General features: G+C 43.4%; 1 protein-coding gene across 2 annotated transcripts; it reads right to left on the bottom strand.

The window, feature by feature from the left end:
• Window positions 1–14,770: 14,770 nt before the first annotated feature.
• Window positions 14,771–20,420, bottom strand: LOC125461481 (transcription factor MafB-like). Of its 2 annotated transcripts, none has more exons than XM_048550310.2 (2): window positions 20,105–20,420; window positions 14,771–18,006 (listed from the first exon to the last, which is right to left on the bottom strand). In XM_048550310.2, the coding sequence occupies exon 2, from the start codon at window positions 17,353–17,355 to the stop codon at window positions 16,381–16,383; it is 975 nt and encodes a 324-aa protein (XP_048406267.1). In that variant the 5' UTR covers window positions 17,356–18,006; window positions 20,105–20,420; the 3' UTR covers window positions 14,771–16,380. The 2 variants fall into 2 exon arrangements, with proteins under 2 accessions (XP_048406267.1, XP_048406268.1); XM_048550311.2 differs by lacking the exon at window positions 20,105–20,420 and adding an exon at window positions 19,602–20,071.
• Between the last annotated feature and the right edge of the window lie 552 nt (window positions 20,421–20,972).

Here is a 20,972-nt window from a genome sequence, read left to right as displayed (position 1 = left end):
CACGCCCTCCACCTCCTCAAGAACTTCCAATTCCCTGTCTCCAACTCCTCATCTTTACCATGGACGTCCAGTTCCTATACACCTGCATTCCCCATCCAGATGGCCTAAAAGCTGTCCGCTTCTTCCTGTCCCGCAGGCCTGACCACCCTCATCCACTTAGCTCAACTCGTCCTCACCCTCAACAACTTCTCTTTCAATCCCTCTCACTTCCTACAGACAAAGGAGTGGTCATGGGTACCTGCATGGGCCCAAGCTATGCCTGCCTCTCTGGATTTGCTCGCTGAGCTGGAAGGTTAGTTTTCAGATGTTTCATCACCATTCTAGGTAACATCATCAGTGAGCCTCCGATGAAGCACTGATGTTATGTCCCGCTTTCTATTTATCTGTTTAGGTTTCCTTGGGTTGGTGATGTCATTTCCTGCATTGGTGGCGTCATTTCCTGTTCTTTTTCTCAGAGGATGGTAGAATGGCGCCAAATCAATGTGTTTGTTGATGGAGCTCCGGTTGGAATGCCATACCTCTAGGGATTCTTGTGCGTGTCTCTGTTTGGCTTGTCCCAGGATGGATGTGTTGTCACAATCAAAGTGGTGTCCTTCCTCATCTGTATGTAAGGATACTAGTGATAGTGGGTCATGTCATTTTGTGGCTAGTTGATGTTCATGTATCCTGGTGGCTAGCTTTCTGCCTGATTGAACATCAACTAGCCACAAAACGACATGGCCCACTATCACTAGTCTCCTTACATACAGATGATGAAGGACACCACTTTGATTGGGACAACACATCCATCCTAGGACAAGCCAAACAGAGACACGCACGAGAATTCCTAGAAGCATGGCATTCCAACCGGAACTCCATCAACAAACACATTGGCTCCAAATCAATCTACCATCCCCTGAGAAAAAGAACAGGAAATGACACCACCAATGCAGGAATTGACATCACCAACCCAAGGAAACCTAAACTCATAAATAGAAAGCGGGACATAACACCAGCACTTCGTCAGAGGCTCACTGATGATGTTACCGAGAATGGTGACGAAACGTCCGAAAACTAACCTTCCAGCTCAGCGAGCAAACTCACATCCAGAACCTCAACCTGAGCTACAAATCTTCTCAAAACTCGCTATGCCTGCCTCTTTGTAGGTTGTGTGGAACAATCCCTCTTCCGTACCTACACTGACCCTAAACCCCACCTCTTCCTCCGTTACATTGATGACTGTATCGGTGCTGCTCCCATGAGGAGCTCAAACAGTTCATCCACTTCACCAACATCTTCCACCCCAACCTTAGGTTCATCTGGACCATCTATAATACCTCTGTCTACTTCCTGGACCTCTCTGTCTCCATCTCTGAAAACCACCTAGAAACCGATATCCATTTCAAGCCCATCAGCTCCCACAGCTAACTAGAATACACCTCCTGCCATCCACCTTCCTGCAAAACTGCCATCCTGTATTCCCAATTCCTTCAACTCTGCCCCATCTGCTTCCAGGATGAGGCATTCCACTCCTTTCATCTCAGAGGTCCTCATTTTTCAAGGCCCTCAACTTCCCCTCCACAGTGGCTGAGAACGCCATTGACAGTGTCTCCTGCACTTCCTGCAACTCATCCCTTAGACTCCCTCCCCGCAATGACAACCAAAACAGAATCCACCTCATCCTCACGTACCACCTCACCAACCTCCGGATCCATTACATCATCCTCCGACACTTCCAGCATCTGCAATCCAACCCCACCACCAAAGGCATTTTTCTCCCCCCACCCTTATCTGCTTTCCAGAGGGACCACTCTCTCCATGACTTTCTGGTCCACTCCACACTCCCCTCCAACCCTACCTCACCCGGCACTATCCCCTGAAACCGCAAGAGGTGCTACAACTGCCTCTATACCTACCCACGACCCCATCCCAGGGCTCAAGAAGACTTTCCACATCAAGCAGACGTTCACCTGCAAATGTGCTAATACGTTATACTGCATCCGCTGTTCCCGTTGTGGCCTACTCCACATCAGGGAAACTAAGTGGAGGCTTGGGGACTGCTTTACGGAACACCTACGCTCGATTCACACTAAACAACTGCACCTCCCACTCGCAAACCATTTCAACTTCCCTTCCCGTTCCTTAGATGACATGTCCATCCTGGGCCTCCTGCAGTGTCACAACGTTGCCACCAGAAGGTTGCAGGAACAGCAACCAATATTCTGCTTGGGAACCCCGCAGCCCAATGTTATCAATGTGGACTTCACAAGCTTCAAAATCTCCCCTCCCCCCCACTGCATCCTAAAACCAGCCAGCTTGTCCCTGCCTCCCTAACCTCTCCTTCCTCCCACCTCAAGCCCCACCCCCATCACTTACCTACTAACCTCATTCTGCCCCTGTCCATCCTATCTCCTCCCTCCCTCTCCACCGATACTCACCTTCACTGTCTCCATTCCCCCACCTCTTTGGTCTGTATCCACCTATCTTCTCCTCTATCCATCTTCTATCCACCTCCACCTCTCTCCCTATTTATTTCAGATCCCCTTCCCATCCCCCATTTCTGAAGGGTGTAGGCCCAAAACATCAGCCTTCCTGCTCCTCTGATGCTGCTTGGCCTGCTGAGTTCATCCAGTTCTACACCTTTTTACCTCAGCAATGCACAGCATAGGCTTTGCTACTGCTGCTTCACCCTTTGATTCTTATAACAGAAAGCAAGCTTAGTTGGCCTCATCAACAGAGCCAGTGTCATCCCTACCACCCAAATATCTGCCTTCAGCTCAGGAAATTTTTCTCTGATTTGGAAAAACTTGAACGAAAAGCTGACCTTCCATGCCAATCAGGTGAAACCACATGTGAAGGCCACACAGTAACCATAATTACTAATCATGTAGAAGAGACAACCACTAAAAATACATTGCTCCTGCACCATTTCACAATCTTGGCTTACCCCAGAGCACTTTATATGCATTAAGTTGCTTTTGAAGTCTCAGAAGTTAAATCCACCAGCGAAACAATTCCAGACACAGGCGTGACTTAAAAGGCCACATGCCACCTTTCAGTTATTACAGGAGGCCTCAACTAGATATGCTCACCTTTTTCCGAAAGTCGCTGCTCTAGCATCTGACTAATGTGTTCACTCCCAGAGAACTTCACCTTCAGATGCTGTTGTTCTTCAGCAGTTCCTGTGCCCAGTCTTTCTCTGAAATGGCGGTGACCATCTTTGATACTGTGTTTGCCCAAGTGTTATTCAGATCTGAGACTGAGCTGAACTTAAAGGTAACAGGGTAGGGGGCCCTTAATACTCACAGAACAACTGTTATATTGTCCATTATGAATACCACGTGTGATTGGTAGAAATGTAGATTCTGGCCATCTGTGTCCTTAGCTAATTTGATAGATGTGTTATCACTATTTATGACTAGTATTCTAGATATCATTAGTAAATTTAACCCTTACTTGCCACAAAATCCTTTTAAAAAATCTAGTGAACACTCTGGATCTCTGATCCTTTCTTTTCATCTCAAATCTGCTCTCTCCAAATTTCCAATAATGGATGAAAAATAGGGGCCATTGCTTCATTCAGTGTATTTGATGAAAGAGGGGGAAATTTATATTCTACTATGCAATTAATAGTACAGAGCTTAAATAGAACAGTTACCCTCACAGAGTTAAAACTCTAAGCCATCTCTCACGGTTTGTTTTTGCCTGTTCAGATTTATTTAACTGCAATTGCCGTTGTCGACAACAGGATGGATGTGGGCCTGTCTGCGAAATATGCAGAATGCAGAAAGCTCATGAATTTATTCAGGCTTTAATGCAAGAAGATCGGATTTTTTTCAGTGTTCTCATAAAATTAACAATTTGATCATTAAATCAGATGACACAGAGTTATTTTCAGCATATTTTTTCCGTGTATGTGTGTGTGTGTGTGTGTGTGTGCTTTCAGTTTAAAACAAAATCAGATGCATTCTGACCCACAGAAATGAAGGGAAATGGAAATTAGGAGCGACAAATTGCACATTTTCTGGATAGCGTTTTGCCCGAATTCTTTGCAATTGGAGTTATCCGTTTTATTTTACTGAGACTTTTCTTTCATTACATTTGCTCGAGATCCACTTGGTATTCCACATCTGTGTCCACGCACATATACATACATTTAAATTGAGCTCGATAACTTCTGTAACAGTTTTCAAAATGGACACTAATTCCCCTCTCTCTCTCTCCATGACGCTTCACAATTGAATCGACACCTCACGTTTGAACATCCTACACATGAGAGATAACCCACAAGGCGATGCTCAGATCTTAACCCTTGTCCTGCTGCATACCGTAGTTCGGAACTCTAAACAACTAACCCCTTTAATGACGACTCTGCTGATTAGCCAAGGACCCTCCCTACAGTGGCACAAACTGGCAGCTTTAATGAAGAGTGAAAGCTGAGGTAGAGAACTGAGCAACTCATCTCCTCCCAGCCTCCCCCCTTCCCATTCCCCCCCCCCCCGATTATGGCTCTTTTTTGGTCATATGCTATTTCAATGGAAGTGGAGGAGAAGGATCCAAAGTGGTTAACTACAGTGTTCGATTGAGAGAGACAAGCAGAAACCATCTCCGCGCACACAGTCGCTTTCTGATTGCAATCCGCAGGCAAATCAGATGTTGGTGAATATTATTGTTTCGCCTCACCGTCTGCATTTATTGATCTGTTTAAATTGAGACCTTTTAACTTGTAAAAACACTGTTTAACCCGTTTGATCTGTTACCTTTTTTAAAACATAACAACGCATTCATTTTATACAAGATCCCGCTCGTTAGCTAGGACCAAATCGGATTCTGTCACAATGCAGTTCTGTGAACACAGAAAAACCTGCATATATTTACTCCCAAATGAAAAGATTTTATTTAATTGTTCCTCTTTCAATATGGTAAATAAGCATTGGCTTTCTTTTTATTTGAATGTTAAGCATATTCTGAAATTACATCTGGAACAGTAAATGACCAGATTCTCAAGCAAATGAAAAACATGTTACCTGGTATGGGGCATGGAACGCACTGATGGCTTTCTGGTGCATTTCATTGGGCATCTGTGTAAACGCAAGATATAAAATCAAAAGGTAGATTACATGTACTTACAGGTGATCGGACAAATGGATAATGGAATGCACCAATCAATGAATCAAGACATTATTGTTAATAACCTGAGTGTAATCAATTGGGTCAGTACGCCAGCGGTTGAAAGTGCGACATTATTTCAGCCTTATTTAGTGTGCTTCTTAGTCAGGCCCGAGTTGAGAATCACTGAAGGGTTTTTATTTTCAAAACATTTTAAAACTTGTTTTTCCTGCATCGACAACGGTGGAATTCAGCAAACCTGTTCGGAGACTCATTGGTTATCCCCCCAGATTGGATGTAGGCTTTGCAATGTGTCCGCACCCATGTCGCCCTAATGCAGGCGGAATTGTAATTTTGTGTTACCTGTCCCTGTGAATGAGTCCTGTGTCCGGCGAGCACAGCACAGAAGCAGGCGGCCCTAAAATCATCATTTCTTACAAGGGGTGAAGGTTGCCAGTTTAAATTAACCCTGTATCTCGTAAAGAGAATGTACATTGTGGCTAACTTGCAAGCGGGAAACTGAGTTACGGCACATTTTAACAGAAAGCACTCTCCCAGAAGACTGTGAAGGACGTGGAGAGTAAAAAGAATGTCCGGTATCATGGGAGATTCCTCAGATGCTCCGAAGGCATTAGGAACTGACACAGCCGGACGTCAATACCAGCAGTGCAGATATTTCCCCGGACAACCCGCGCAGAGATTTATGACACGCCTTTGGAACAGGTGGGACTCGAACCGAGGCCTCCTGACTCAGAGGGAGGAACACTGGCACAACAGCTCACAATGCTGGCACTCTATCCCAAGTACCTTGATACAATGCCGCACCGACACCGGTGGTCAAGGTTCGTGAACCCGCCATCAAATGCCATGTGCTACCAACTGCACCATTAACATCAACCACTGCTCACATCTCCTCATTCTCTACCCCCCCCCCCCGGCCCCAACCCCCATCATTCAACCAACAACATTCCCCATTAATCAGGACTCATATTTCTCATTCATAGGCTTCCCACACAGGTGCACGGCTGACACACATACGTAGCTCACAGCTTGCTCATACTGTACGATATAAATGCAACATACTTCCATCTCACTTGCGGGAACTTGTGGTGCACAATCAAAAGCGGTAGCAGCCAACCAAAGGGGTACAGGCTGTTGTGACTGTCCATGGTGGAGACCATGGGAGCTGTTATTGTTGGCTTATTACTGATGCAGTGGTCAACTGAAACCACTGGAAACAGTGGTATCCTCAACCCTATTTCTCCTGCCCAAATATTCCTAGTCCCTCCTCCCCACAAGCTACAATTTCTGCTGTTAAGAAGTATCAATGGTGTAGCAAATCATCCTGAGCCTTCAACTCTCCAACTGTCTCTCCTGCACCAACCAATTCACCTCAACCCTTCCCTTTGTGCTTTATCTTATTTTCCCTTTCAAATGCCCAAGAGATGCAGCCTGGTCAGGCTGTGCAGGAACAGCAAGGAGAGATGAAAACACATCTTTGTCACAATGACTTCACCCTTGCTGCCACCAGCAAGATGCTGACATCTAATTACAGATGGGATCTGCGCATGCCAAGGCACTGGGCAATGAGTGGGCTTCATCCATGGATATCAGGTGTGCCAGGTCACTGGAGCAAGACGGTGGACTCAGATGGGTGCCTTGATGGGGAAGCCTACAGATAAAACCAAACTGCATGCACACAACAAAATGACTGGTGCATTAAGAAGCCTATCTGAGAGGGGTTTGGCTTTAATCAGCACAAATTTTAATCCAAAGCTTCCAACCTGTCTTTCCAGCATGGAAGAGTGACCAATTGTACTCACACACATGTTGTTGTTATCATAGGATAGCATCTGGTTGCTGATTTTGCAGCTTCCATTTCAGCACAAACACTAGGAGCCAATATGTGAATGTTGCACTAGAAGATTAGACTACTGTTGTGCTGAGTTAGCTTGCTGCCATTACAGTGCGTAAAGGAGGCTTTTGGGGTGTCAGAGCAGCCCAGCTGTCTGTCCTCCAAAAAATCACTACAATTGCTGAGGCAAGACCTCTGAGAGTGGGATTGTCTCTGGGGAGCACAAGCCAAGAAATCTCTGGATGTCAACATGCGACTTTTCACCATAGATGTTCTACTAGTGGCCTTGTGGCCTGAAAAGTAGTCATCCTGGCCTGCTGCCATTGACACTGAAGTGCAGTTTGCAGTCTAATCTTCCATGTCCAGAACCATCATTAGACGTCTTCACTGAAAGTGAGCATCTTTTCCACAGCCATTGCGATAGCATTGTGTTTCAGCACCAAGCTGTGCAAAGACAGGCATGAAGGGTATTCACAAGAATAATTTGTTGATTTTGTGTGCAATATGCCTTGATTTATTTTATAAGTTATGTTTGAAGCAATTATTTAGTGTTTGCATTGCGTCCAAATGGGCAGTGACAGAGGGAAGATAAAGTTTGGAAGTGCTGGGGAATTGGAATTGCATTCAGTATACCATAATGTACAAATTCTTCAGGAATGACCATTTGCAGAAACAAACCATCTCAATTGCCTCCTCCTGCGCCCTTCTTCCTCCTTTTCCTCTTCCTCAGTTTTATTTTTGCCTTTAAGCTCATGCCAAGGGCCATACCCTCATGATACCCAGATTATGCAGCATGCATAACAGCACATCTTGAGATAGCTGTACCAAGTACTGCAAAGCCCTCCAAAATGGTCCAGGGATAAAGTTCAATGTGCCAGTTGTTCTTCCCAATTACTTTTCATGCAGCGGTATGGCTTTCATTGTAAGCATGATATATGTAAGTTGCACACTGAAGTCATTGGCCACGTCATCAAAAGGCAACCATTGTTACTTATTGATTGTCATAGTAACTCAAATTCAGCTGGTTGAGTACATTGCCACAGAATAATGCTTTCTCACCTGCTAGCAGAACATCAGCCATTGATCTTTGCAGACGCTGCATTTGATTGTTCACTGCCGGATGTTAAGGGAGTGGAATCAGTTTCAATTCCTGCATAAAGCAGAGTTGAAATGCAGTCTGTGTCAAGTGTGAAGCAACAGAGTCCTGCACTATGGGGAAACTTGAGGTCCTAATGAAACCACATTCATGTCTGTGGCAAAAGGGAGTGAAATATAGTTAGCTCTTAATGAGTAGACAGCCTCACCGACTTCCCTTGCACAACAGTGGATGACAAGCTGTAAGATTTTACAAATAGCTCATCTCCAACCTATAAGGAACCAGACAGATAAATCATAAATGCCTCAGTTCCCTTCACATCTTCAGGGAATGTGGCCCTTCACCTGCACTGACATTGGAGTTATGGCATTTAGCAGTGAGGATATCCTTTGTGAAGTGTAGACATTTCATACATTAGTCCTAGTGGATGTTCAGGTAGGAAAATTGCTACTTTAGCAAATATGACATGTTGTTGAAAGCCATCTCTCTCCCAACTCCACTTCTTGCAATAGTTTGACATGCTAATGTATCTGGGTCCAGAAGCAACTGCTTTATACAGAATAGCAAAGTGTGAAGCTGAATGAACACAGCAGGCCAAGCAGCATCTCAGGAGCACAAAAGCTGACGTTTCAGGCCTGGACCCTGATGAAGGGTCTAGGCCCGAAACTCAGCTTTTGTGCTCCTGAGATGCTGCTTGACCTGCTGCGTTCATCCAGCTTCACACTTTGTTATCTTGGATTCTCCAGCATCTGCAGTTCCCATTATCTCTGCTTTGTACAGAAGCCTTGAAGTGAGTAAAACGTTCTTCAGCATCTGCCATAAGACTTCCTGTGGACTTTTGCAACTTGAAACAACTTTTGAAAGCACTGAACACTTAGATAATGATGCAAACAGTCTGAGTATGGTGCAGGTATGCTAACTGAGGCTTTTGAAAAGGAACTAGATGGTTATTTCAAAAGGAGAAATGAACAGGCTTATGGCTAGAAGACAAAAGGTGTGCCTCTAGATGAGATGCTCAATTGGAAACCCAGCAGGGACATCATGGGCCAAATGGCCTCATATGTGCTGCTACAATTCTGTGAGGAAATCAACCAGTAAAGTAAGCTGTAAGTAGTGATGATTCCTCTAAAAGCAGTGGGAGGGCATGCTTCCCCTTGTGCATCTGTGCTCAGTAGACAGACCCTGTTTGCTGAATTGATGAGATCCAAATTGGCAGTGGAAGCTGATTGACTTTATGATCTGTCTGTGCATTGTACAGTCAGAAGATGCTCAAAGTCCCCACACAAACACATTCACAAATATGACACCTGGTGTGATTCACCCCATATATGCAGACACACATCTTGGATGATATTTTGGAGCTCTGAGGGCACATTGACATCAAAGAAGTGCTAATGAATACAAGTTCTCTCCCCTCGAACCTGTCCCAACAACTTGCCTGAACCTTCACTCCAAAAATTGTCCCCTTACCACACACATGTATTGTCTCATTTCCCACAGCAGGCACTTCTGCAGCTTTGAAAATTAGTGCTTATGTGCGGGCAGTTTTACAATGCAGATTGCTACCCACAAGAGAATCAACTGAAGTTTCTCCACATTGTACACTATATAGGGCCTTTTTCAAGGCAGCAAAGCAAATAGATTCTCACCCAATCAGTGCAGGAGAACATGTTAGCTCACAGCACCACTCAGTCCTTCAACTGCAATCATTTTGGATGTTGATAACTAATCAAATCTAGAAGGCAATCTTTGTGAGCTCTGTAAGGTGTCAGCTCAACAGCCAAAAAGAAACCTCTGTCCCATTTTTCTTTCAAACCACCATTTACAGTCTGTTATTAAAACATGTTTTTTTGGCTCTATTCCAATGTGACCTCTCATCTTACTGAAAAACACAGTCTCTTACAAAGTTGTGAATTTTGTCTTTTCTGTTGTCAATTGCAATGAGTCAGTTGTGCCTCCCATACAAAAAAAACCTAGTGGAACCATAATCTTCTCAGCCTCACCTTACAGATTTCTTATTGTTCATTTTTGCTGCCCATTCCAACCAATAAATAGCAGGTAAGTTAGAGCCTTTAGGCTTACTTAAAAGAAGTATAACTCTTTAAGGTTTTAGCTCCAAGTGTTTTTATTCATGCATTGTCATTAAATGCACAGAAATGCTGCAATCTGTCATCGTAGTTTTCTTTTTAGATTGTAGAAGCCTACTGTCTCACGTTAAAGGTTCAAAAAGGAAGGCTTCACAAGCTCCTCCTGAGAATGGATGTTTAAAAACTGCTGGCATGCCTGTGAGTTTTGGATATTGTAGTCGGTACTTGATAATAGGGCATTCATTCCTAGTAGTTTGACCCTCTTTGCAACATGCTAACCAATGTGTTAATGATGGGATAATTACAGCATTGTTATCAAATCAGATTGTGGATTTGATACTTTTTTTTATTTTTCCGCAGCAAGTGCAAGAAAAATAACTTGTGTGCTCACTACAAAAAATGCCATTAATGATCCTATCGGGTGAGTCTATGATGAAAGCAATGTGTAAACCAGGCTTAAGAGATCATTTTACATGAATGCAGCATTGCATGGCAGCTTGGGAAGAAAACGAATACTTCCTTTCTGGGTGGATTGCGGAGAGGGAGGGGGGAGGTGGTGGTACAGCTGCTTGAACTCAGAAGGTATTATAAATGTGCTGAAATAATTTTGCGCAGTCTAAAGTTCATAGCAACTTTTAATATGACAAAAGCCCCAGTGAAAAGGCTAAAGCGATGCCATGAGAATCAGATTGTCAACTTTTGCTCATTATTAGGGCATCCAGTGCGACGGCCCACAGTAAACCCTGAGAATTTTGATGTTTGCGACTATAATCCACAGCGACTGCAGCAACTACTGCAGTGTCCTAAAGGCAGTGAGAATGCCAGTTGCTGAGTGGACTTGGACATTAGCACACTACTTGCTGCAAAAGAAGTCCAAATCATTTCCCTTACCCGTTATCAACAAAGAAAAACACAACTGTGTTCACACACAAGTGTATTTACGCTTTAACAGCCGAGAGCAGTGAAAATTATAGTGATAGCAAATGATTATCAGTCTTTACACAGGCAAGGATCAGAAAATCATTTCTATTAAATGCGTGCAGAAATTCACACAGCACTGAAGTAGCTATTCAGCCCATCGTATCTCTGCCAGCTTTTCAATAGAGATGACTAATTAAACCCAAATATGTGTTTTCTTCTCCATTGCTCTGTAAATTTTATTTTCTTTTATACTTATAAAGTTAAAGAGTGGTTTGATTGAAGTTTCAAAATATGAAGGGTTCGGGTTGGGAGAGATTTGTACTACTCTTTATGGAGTCTAAAATCAAAAGTTGGCAGCAGACCTATTAGGGGCAAAACCTGGAAATGTTTCTTCACACAATATCTGGTAGAGGCTTGGAATTATTTTCCTCAAATAGTTATTGAGGCTCAATCGGTTGATAATTTTAAAACTGTATTTGATAGATTTTGTTAGCCAAAGGCATTAAGAGGTAAGAATATAACGTGGGGATCTGGGCATAGGTCGCATAACAACGGTGATTCAATTGCCTAAGAGAATGCGCTCCAGGAGCCGAATGGCGTTATTCCATTCCTATGTTCCTTTCTAAATATACATCCAGTTCCCTGTTGAGAGTTATTACTGAATTTGCTTCCACTGACCTTTCAAGCAGTGTTGTGCAGTTGATGTTAACAACGTTGCGTGTTCTTCCTTTGCCGCACTGTAAATTAACCACACCGAACTAAAACATTTAGCGCTTGTTTACAGTGTTGTCCCATAGTTACCCTCGCAAACACGAAGACTAAATATTCCCCTTTATCTGTCAACTTAACTTGTCAAAAAATAAAGAGTTATGGTGGAAACGATGCGTCTCTCCATTTTCTGTGCTCTCTGCAAACAGTGTGCATTGTCCGCTAAACGGCGCACAAGGCATTTGATCTGAAGACCTCAAGTGATTATTCAAAAACCCAACAGTCCTCCTTTAACATGTTTAGGTTTTCAAATTTACACAAGAACCTTTCAAATACAATTCGGTAATTCAAAATGTGTGACACTCTTCTGACATTGTTCCTGTTAATGTTCCTAATCATGAAAAGATGTCGCTGAAATTGCTATGCAGCTGAACAGAGTGGACCAAGGCTGACTGGATAGTATTCCCACATGCACTGACGGAGCTGCTTGGTTAGCTACATAAAACATCGGAGTCAAACACATTGCAACAATCCTGATCATTTCTATCTCACCATCTCAAAGGATATTTGAGATTGCCCGATACATCTCGTTTACATATAGCATATATATCAACCCGCTCTCGCTCTGATCCACAGATGGCAACTGCCCTTAATGAATATTACTTTAAAACGGTGATAATAACTAGCTCCAGCATTGTCCATTGATTTGGGTTTTCCTTACAGTGTAACCAGCAGATTTTCTTTTCCAAAGTGCACTTTGCATATGCACAACGACACAACAATATAATTTTATTTCAGTTCACTCAAAACTGAAAGGAGTGCAAAACCATATTTAGATCAGGAGGAATCATGTGGAAGTGAATGGTTGTACCATTGTAAAATCAGATTTTAGCATTTAACCCAAGTATGGTGCGTCTTTTAAGAGGGAAAGACTTACAAGGTGACCAGAATGATTGTAGGCCTTAGTTTTTAAATAATTGATTCTTCAAATAAATTTTAACGTGAAACAATGATTTTAGTTTCTTACTATTTGCACACAGTGCTGTTTTATTAAAGGCAGGTTACCAGTATGGAAAATATTGTTTTGCCTTAATCACTGCAATGTCAGCTATTCTGTTGTGGTGCATTTTTGACTTCAGCTTTTCTTTGTTTCGGTTCCTATTATTAAAACGAATTGGCCCGAAAAAAAGCATTGACTATTTTGCAATTTCTGTTGTGATCTTTTTCTTTTGGCAAAACATATAACTTTTAGTGTATGCGTGACTCCATCATTATAACTGCTTTCTACCTTCCACTTTCAGTGTCAGCTCCTAATGTTTGCGAGGAGCGAGGCTCTTCTTGGTGGAAGTCAGGAGCAGACGTTATCTCTGCTGAGTGATCCTGTGTATCTAGGATCAGTAATTTGACACCAGCAACTCCTGAAGAGATGTCCTGACCCTTCAGTGTCAAACACTAGTAACCAACCAGCTCGCTACAGCAAGTCAAGCAGAGAATGTGCTGAAAACTCAGCCTAAAACAGCTGGAAATGGTTACTTCACAACAACACAATCTGAGGGAACTGATGCTAAATATCACAACATTTCATACACCCACTGTCTAAAGACTCCAAAGTATTCAATCTCATGAGCTGACAACTTTTTTTCTATTCTGTTCACTTTCATGTTTTTAAGCAGCCCTGTGGTTTAATAACACAAGAACAATTTATTCATAGCTAAATATCCACCACAACTGTTTTTATTAAGTTTTACTTTGATGCAATATGTCTTAGAATTCAATTTAATAATCCAAAATGTTTATGCAAAATTATTTTAAAGATAGCCTGCGCACTTACTTAACATTCTTTTAAAAAAAATTATCACTAATATTTAGCAAATTTCCATAGCCTAGGTTTAAATGCACACTTTCTGAAGCATCAGCTATTTACCGCCTCTCTCAGATTTCTGCTACGATCAATGCATCCTGCTGAAATGCTGCCTACGACATGAATTTCATCCAATTTACAGCATTACACATTAAACAGGTCCACATCTCTTTGCCATAACCTTGAAATCGTACCAAATACGCGAAGCTTACAATTGTTGCAAACGGAGCAACAGAATGGCAATGCAGGACCTGTAGGAAGAGCACCGCAGTGATTTTGTGCATTAACCACCTATCTTTTTGCACTGGGACTTTGATTAAAGACAATATGCTTTTTTGGCACTCAACTAACTACAGGGCAAACTGGGTAACCTCTTGTCTATTTCCACCATTTGAAACGTCCATTTCATAATGAAAATTAAAATTCATAATGGCTATTGATATGGCATAAACACCTCCTACATAAACGAACTCCGGCCTCTGAAAACCTCCATCCACACAGTATTCAAACAGAATACAGCATGCTAAACATACCAAGGGCCTTTTCTATCTATTTTCTTATTACTGTTGTTCAATTAGCCCCACTGTTTCATTCAATGCATGCATGAGAGGACGTTAATATGCACTGGCAGTTCCCACAAACAATATTCCTCTCAAGCTTTTCCAAGCTAGCATGCAATAACTGGCAAAGAATGCAGTTAAAAATCGTCAAAATAACATCAACCAGTAACTGTGCCCACTTAAAGCAAATAGAAAGCAAAATTCAAAATTTGAACTCTGGCGTTTAGGTACTAGCCTTACAACAGCAAATAGATTATGTTACAGATTAAAGGCAGTGATTTTCTCAATGACACGAAAAAAATCTGCTATTTCTGTGGGATTTAATGTATAATTCTTGGCATAGTGTCAGAATGATTCTGGAGTGCCAAAAGTATGGTAGGGGACAGGTACCCAGAGTGATAATGCTAATAGGAGTGGAGATTATACACATGGGTATGTTACAGTAATAATACAGATTTGAACTTATGTATTATGTAACACACTTTGACGGCGCCTCGACTTTTTTGCACACTTGAATTTATTTTTCAATAATAAGCAAAACAAAGAAAAGGGATCAAGTGAGGGTGAGAATAAAAGACATCGGAGAAGCACATGTCAAAATAAATGCCATTTGAATGACTTTAATAAGCATATAATAGAAAAAAACAGTCTTCACAGAACAAAAGAGAAAAAAAAGACAGAAACCATTTTTTTTGGATAACACCACCATACTCCAGATCGGAACAGATAATTGAAAGGCATTGTCATTCCCATAAGCTGTCTGCTTATGATCTCTTCAGAATTTTGGGAGCAATTTTTTGTGAGCAGTTAATGAATCTGAATAAGGTCGTTTCAATCACTACAATCAATGTTTTATTTCTCTCCTCGACTGGAGAAAATAAAAATCATGTTTTAACAATATTTAAAAAGTAAAGAAGCACAAATGCCTTCACGCCGTCTAGTTATATTCATGTTAACTTAACACTTTTTATTCATTTAAAAAAAACTCACTTAGGTCAGACGCCGTTTTGCATCCGCTCAGCAGTGCGCGGTTTACAAAGAGAATTTTCAATTTGGTCACACTGTCAGTGCTTCTTACACACTGACCTTGCACAAGAGAAAAGAATGCATACTATCGAGAATTAAAGAGAGTACATTTTTCAAGCATCACTTTGGTGTAAAGAAGACTTTAGCCGACCAGCTTGGCTAATGGAGTCTTCGAACACTGTCAGTAATAAAAAAGTTTCAATTTCAGATTTTTCTTAAAAAAAACTTTAAAACATTCTCACTACAGTGACTGCATGTTTGTTAGCAAGCATTGGATTTAAAACATACAGAACCCAAAACTTGACCTTTCTGTCTCTCTCTGTCTCCAGAATTGTCAGGGATTTAGGAAATAAACCGCATTTATAAAACAAATACAGTTCCTACTGTGCGATGAACAGTTTACAATTGGAGTATCCAAAAAATCTAAATTTAAAAAAGTGTCATTGTCTTAAATCAGCTAAATTCTGAAGCAATCACCGCCCATGTTCTGAGCGCCAGGTAAAATTAACACGTTAATGGCACAAGGAAAGACTGCTGCTAATGGTATGGTATATATTCATATCTGTCCGTTTCCTTTGAAAAAAAACTGCAGCAAACAAAACAACAAGGGAAATAAAGTAACCAAAACAAAGAAAGATGATGCGCAGAAGTTACAATGTTGGTTTCTGTTAAAGCCGAAAATTGCTCACAACTTTCCTCCCCCCCCCCGAAAAAAAGTTTCATTAAAAAAAACACAGCCTGCTGAAATGGTTCAGTGCATATGGACACAGTTCTTGTTGCATTTATTTACAAGCTGTTATATTCGTCAGCTAAAAACCGAGGACTGCACAGACAGTAAAAAGTTCAACTATTCTGTGATAACTTTTTTCAAATACACAAGCTAAGACCAACGCCATGCCGAATGGAAAGTAAACTGGTACAAAATAGAAATTATTACCATACATGTCCAGCATGCAGGATTAATGTGTGTGTGTATGTGTGTGTGTGTGTGTGTGTGTGTGTGTTTTATATGCAGGTTTTCTATTTTTCTCTCTATATATAACCAACACAGGCAATATACATGGATGGGCTATGTTGTAGATAGGTATCTCTCTCGCTCTCGCTCGCTCTCTCTAACAACTCTCAAGCAGGCATATGGATGGGGTGTTATAGATGGAGGATGGCAGGCGTTTGGGGACTCACATGAAGAAATCTGGAGACGGTGGGTTGTCGCTGGTGGACCCAGCCTCTCTGAAGCCATTGCTGGCGAGTTTCTCGCACTTGAGTTTGTAGGCGTCTCGCTCCCTCATCAGCCTGGCCACCTCTTGCTTGAGCTGCTCGACCTGCTGGATGAGTTGGGTCTTCTCGTTCTCCAGCAGGTGCTTCTGCTGCACTCGCTTGTAGCGACAGGACTGCGCGTAGCCGCGGTTCTTCAGGGTCCGGCGTTTCTGCTTCAGGCGGATTACGTCGTCTTTGGAGAAGCCCCGGAGGTGCCTGTTCAGCTCCCGCACCGACATGCTGACCAGCTGCTCGTCCGAGAACCTGTCCTCGGCGTGGAGGCCCGGGTGATGGGGCGAGCTCTGGATCTGCTGTGAGGGAGACGAGGTGCCCGAGGCTGGAGAGCCGTGCTGCTGCTGCTGCTGCTGCTGTTGCTGTTGGTGATGCTGGTGGTGCCCATGGTGATGGTGCTGATGGTGGGCACCCGCGGCGTTGCCCAGCTCGTCCGGGCCCACACCTGGGTACTGGTGGTGGTGATGATGATGATGGTGATGGTGACCCCGGAACCCTTCATAGCCCGTTTGCTGCTGCTGCTGCTGCAGCTGGACAACGTGAGCGCTGCCGATCAGAGCCTCCACCGCGTCCTCCGGGCTGAAGTTCAGCGCCTCCGGGTTCAGCTGCTGGTAGTTGGCGGTCATCCAGTACAAGTCTTCCAGGTGGGTCTTCTGCTCGGTGGGGCTGAAACTCGGGGAGGAAGGCACCGAGCTGCACGGCGTACTGATGGGGGTGGAAGAGACCGAGCCCGCGGGCTGTAACCGGTTGCAGTGTCTCCCGGAGCGGTCAGTTCCCAAAGGTTCCTTCTTCACGTCGAATTTCATCAGATCAAAGTCATTGACATACTCCATGGCCAGCGGGCTGGTAGGCAACTCTGCATTAATGGCCAGCTCTGTAGTCATTTCAGTCTGTTCCTGGATGTTCTCGACACTTTCAAAGTCCCTGGTTCTGCTTTCTTTTATTTCTCTCCCTCTCTCTCTTTCTGTTTGTTGTCCCTGTTTGGACAGATGTCCGCTTTACTCTCTCCCCCCAGCGTCTTTGCACGGACGGCTCTCAGTAAGTAAAACTTCTCTTAACGGCGCGTTGCATGGAGAGAGAGAGAGAGAGAGAGAGAGTGGGAGGGAGAAAGACTTTTTTATGCTTGCCTGAAGCTTCGTTGTCACAGCGTAGCGATCCCTCTGTTAAACTGCCCGGGCTGACGTTCAGCGATCAGCTGCCGCTCTTGAAGCGAGACGAAGAAATAAAACAGCAGAAAAGAGGGGACATTAAAAAAAACCCTCGGGGGGTGGGAGAGGATTTAAAAAAATCAAACAGCACCAGGGTTTAAGGAGGAGGTTGGAGTCGGTCGGGAGGGGGCAGGGAGAGAGGCCAGCAAGTTGTCTCCAATGCTGCCGAGCCTCCGGTGTAAGTTCTAAGTCCTGTCTTCCCGGACCAGATGAGGTAAAACGAGAAAGCAGTTGGTTTTTGGAGAAAACCAGGAGCGTTTCTGTTGCTGATTTTTTTGTGTGTGTTGCTGCTGCCGCTGCCGCTTCTCTCGGCTCAGCTGTACCTCTCTGCAAAAGGGGGAAGAGAGAGAGAAAAAAATAAATTAAAAAAAAAATCACCCACAACCAATCTGCTGCTGATCAGGCAGCTTTTAGCACAGATTGCAAATCTCCTTTTTCTTAAAAGAGTATATAACCCCCCCCGGCACACGTCACCCCCAGGAGGCGGGGCTCTACCCGCCCCCCCGCCAATCAGCGCCTCCACAACGAGGAATTAGCATAATAGGATAGAAACAAGGGAAGTGGAGTTTGACAATTAGAGCCAATCAGCTGACAATCAGCTGGGCAACGGAGAGCTGCCAAGCCAGCCTTCCCCAGCCCGAAGACAGATCCAGAGACCAATACACAGCCCAGAAACAGATCCAGAGGTATACACATAGCTTCCCTAGAACCCCCAAAACGGATACAGAGACACATACGCAGCCTTCTCCAGGCAAGAGATATATACATAGCCCTAAGACAGAAACAGAGACCAATACGCAGCCTCAAGACAGGAAGAGAGATATATCCACAACCTTCCCCAGCTCAAAGACAGATACAGACACATATGCAGCCTTTCACAGCTAAAAATAAAGGCAAGATTCATGTACACAGCACAAAGACAAACGCAGAAACAATATAGATACATATACACTGCCATCTCTAGCCACCCAAAAAAAGATATTATTGACAAACACAGAGTTACACACAGACCACAGATATATACAGAGCCACACACATAGCCTCTCACTGCCAATGACAGATACAAAAACACATACATAGACTCAGCCAGAACACAAATTCAGAGGCATATACATAACCCAACGACAGATACAGATGCATATACACAGCTGAAGGACAGGCAAATGAATGGTCAAAATGTATAAAGAGGCATAAAAATCACCGACAGTCCAAAAACAATTACAGTGATATATATGTTATCTTCCCCAGCCCAAAGGCAGATACAGAGATTCACTGAGCTTTCTTTCTATTCATCCTCTAACAAGTAACGTTGCACTCCACTCAGATCCCTCCACAACCACAGTTATAACAGTTTCTTTCTCACAGCTGCTGTCTCCACTTCATTTGCAGCGACCATGACCACTTTCCACCAACCCTATCCTTTCCATTTACAAAGGGTCCACGCTTCACCAAATGCCATCTGATTCCTAAAGCTCCTGGTTCTTCTACCCATTACACACTGATCACAACACCAATGCACATGGATGATTATCCAAGTACATACTGACCATCACCCTAATACACACTGACCATCACCCTGTTACACACTGAACTAGTCCGCAAAACACACTGGCTGTATATCTTAATACACACTGATTATATCTGCCAATAAACACTGATGACATGCGCCAAAAAAGACTGACCATAAACCCAATACACACTGGTGATTACTCCCAAAACTGGTTCACCGTTACCATATTCCCCAATATTGATTGACCATATCCACCAATACACACTGGCTATATCCCCCAAAACACACTGAACATATCCCCCAAAACACACTGACCTATCCCCAATACATACTGACCATACCCCCTATTACACACTTGCCGTATGTCCAATACGCACTAACCAAACTTTGTGGTGTTCGTTTGATTTCTCACCTCAGCAACTTTGACGTTTAGCTTCTTTGTTGTGCTTATTTGACAGAATAGTCTCTTTCTGCACCTCGTTCTCCCTCTGTCTTGTTGACTTAGTGGTTATTCTGTTTTTCTTTATCTTCCTTGACCGCTGTTAACTCACTTTTTGACTTTATCTGTGTTCCTCTTTTGATCTTCTTCGCTCTCGCTGATTCCACACCACCCCCCACCCGAACCCCCAGTCGTCGCTGGCTTTCTCACTCTACCTGCCTTTCGTAATCACTCTCTCCTGTATTTCTGTCTCCCGACGGATACTTCACACTGCCCCTTCCTTTCGGTCTTGCTTGCCCTATCATTCTTTGACATTCTTCTTCCAGCCTTTTTAGAATCTCAACCTGCCACTCTCACGCACTCCATCTCACTGACATTAAAACAGACAGCACACCCAGTTACCCTCTCCACGACCCTCTGCTTTTGTCTTATATATGAAACTTTGGGTTTGCCGCGCTGTTTGAAAGCAGACTAACCCGGTGCATGAACATCGACCAGCTGGCTATGTTTACAGCGTCGCTGTTCCGAAGCCTAGCGCAGCATTTGCCACACGAGAGAGAGAGAGAGAGGCGCTGGGGGTTTTCTAAAGTTGTTTAAACCAAAGGTCGAACTGAGCGCGTTTTACGAAGAGGTTGTAAATAATTGCAAATAAATATCTAAACTCAGGTAATCAAAACCTGCAATCACCCTCTGTTGACATGGAGTACTTTGGACCATTCTTAAAGTATACTTTATAATTTAGCTTCAGAGAACATCGTTACTTTATACCAGGTGGATCGACACTGTTTCCTCTACGTTTACAGACTGTTACACCTTCCCCCACCCCCACCCTTTCTTCCTCTCATCACCCATTCCACTTTTCACAGGGTACGAGCAGTAAAACATAGCCGGCAGCTTCACCCCTCTCTGTGCAATACTTGTAAATTAAAGGACATTAAAAAAATACAAAACTGTGATTGGTCGCTCGGTTCTTGTACACATGCATCATAGCACTTGGCTGGAAGCATGCTTGACTGGCCTGGCATGTTTCAGCATAGACTCACAGGCACATAGATAGCTCTACAAAGTGCGACCCCGTGTGTTCAGATCAGAGAGCAGGGGGAAAAAATAGGAGAGATCGCAGTAATCAGCCAGCTAGAGACGCGGAAGAGCGGCACAAGAAACTGTTACGGTTCTCAGCACCATCCCGCAGATACTCCTCCTGTATCAGAGCGGGGAGAAGAGGCCGTTTTCAAACAATTGTTTCAAAAGGGCGAGCAAAGGGGCAGGAAAGCCTTTGAAACCGACATTAAACTTAGACTGGTTGGTATAACAGTTGCTAACACCGAACGTCATGTTAAATAT

The sequence above is a fragment of the Stegostoma tigrinum genome, chromosome 19, assembly GCF_030684315.1.
Source record: "Stegostoma tigrinum isolate sSteTig4 chromosome 19, sSteTig4.hap1, whole genome shotgun sequence".
Classification (NCBI taxonomy): domain Eukaryota; kingdom Metazoa; phylum Chordata; class Chondrichthyes; order Orectolobiformes; family Stegostomatidae; genus Stegostoma; species Stegostoma tigrinum.
This window is presented reverse-complemented; position numbering and strand designations above follow the sequence as displayed.

What these genes read in the sequence shown, in the direction of transcription:
- LOC125461481 (XM_048550310.2), bottom strand. Translation starts at nt 17,355, where the DNA reads ATGACTACAGAGCTGGCCATTAATGCAGAGTTGCCTACCAGCCCGCTG.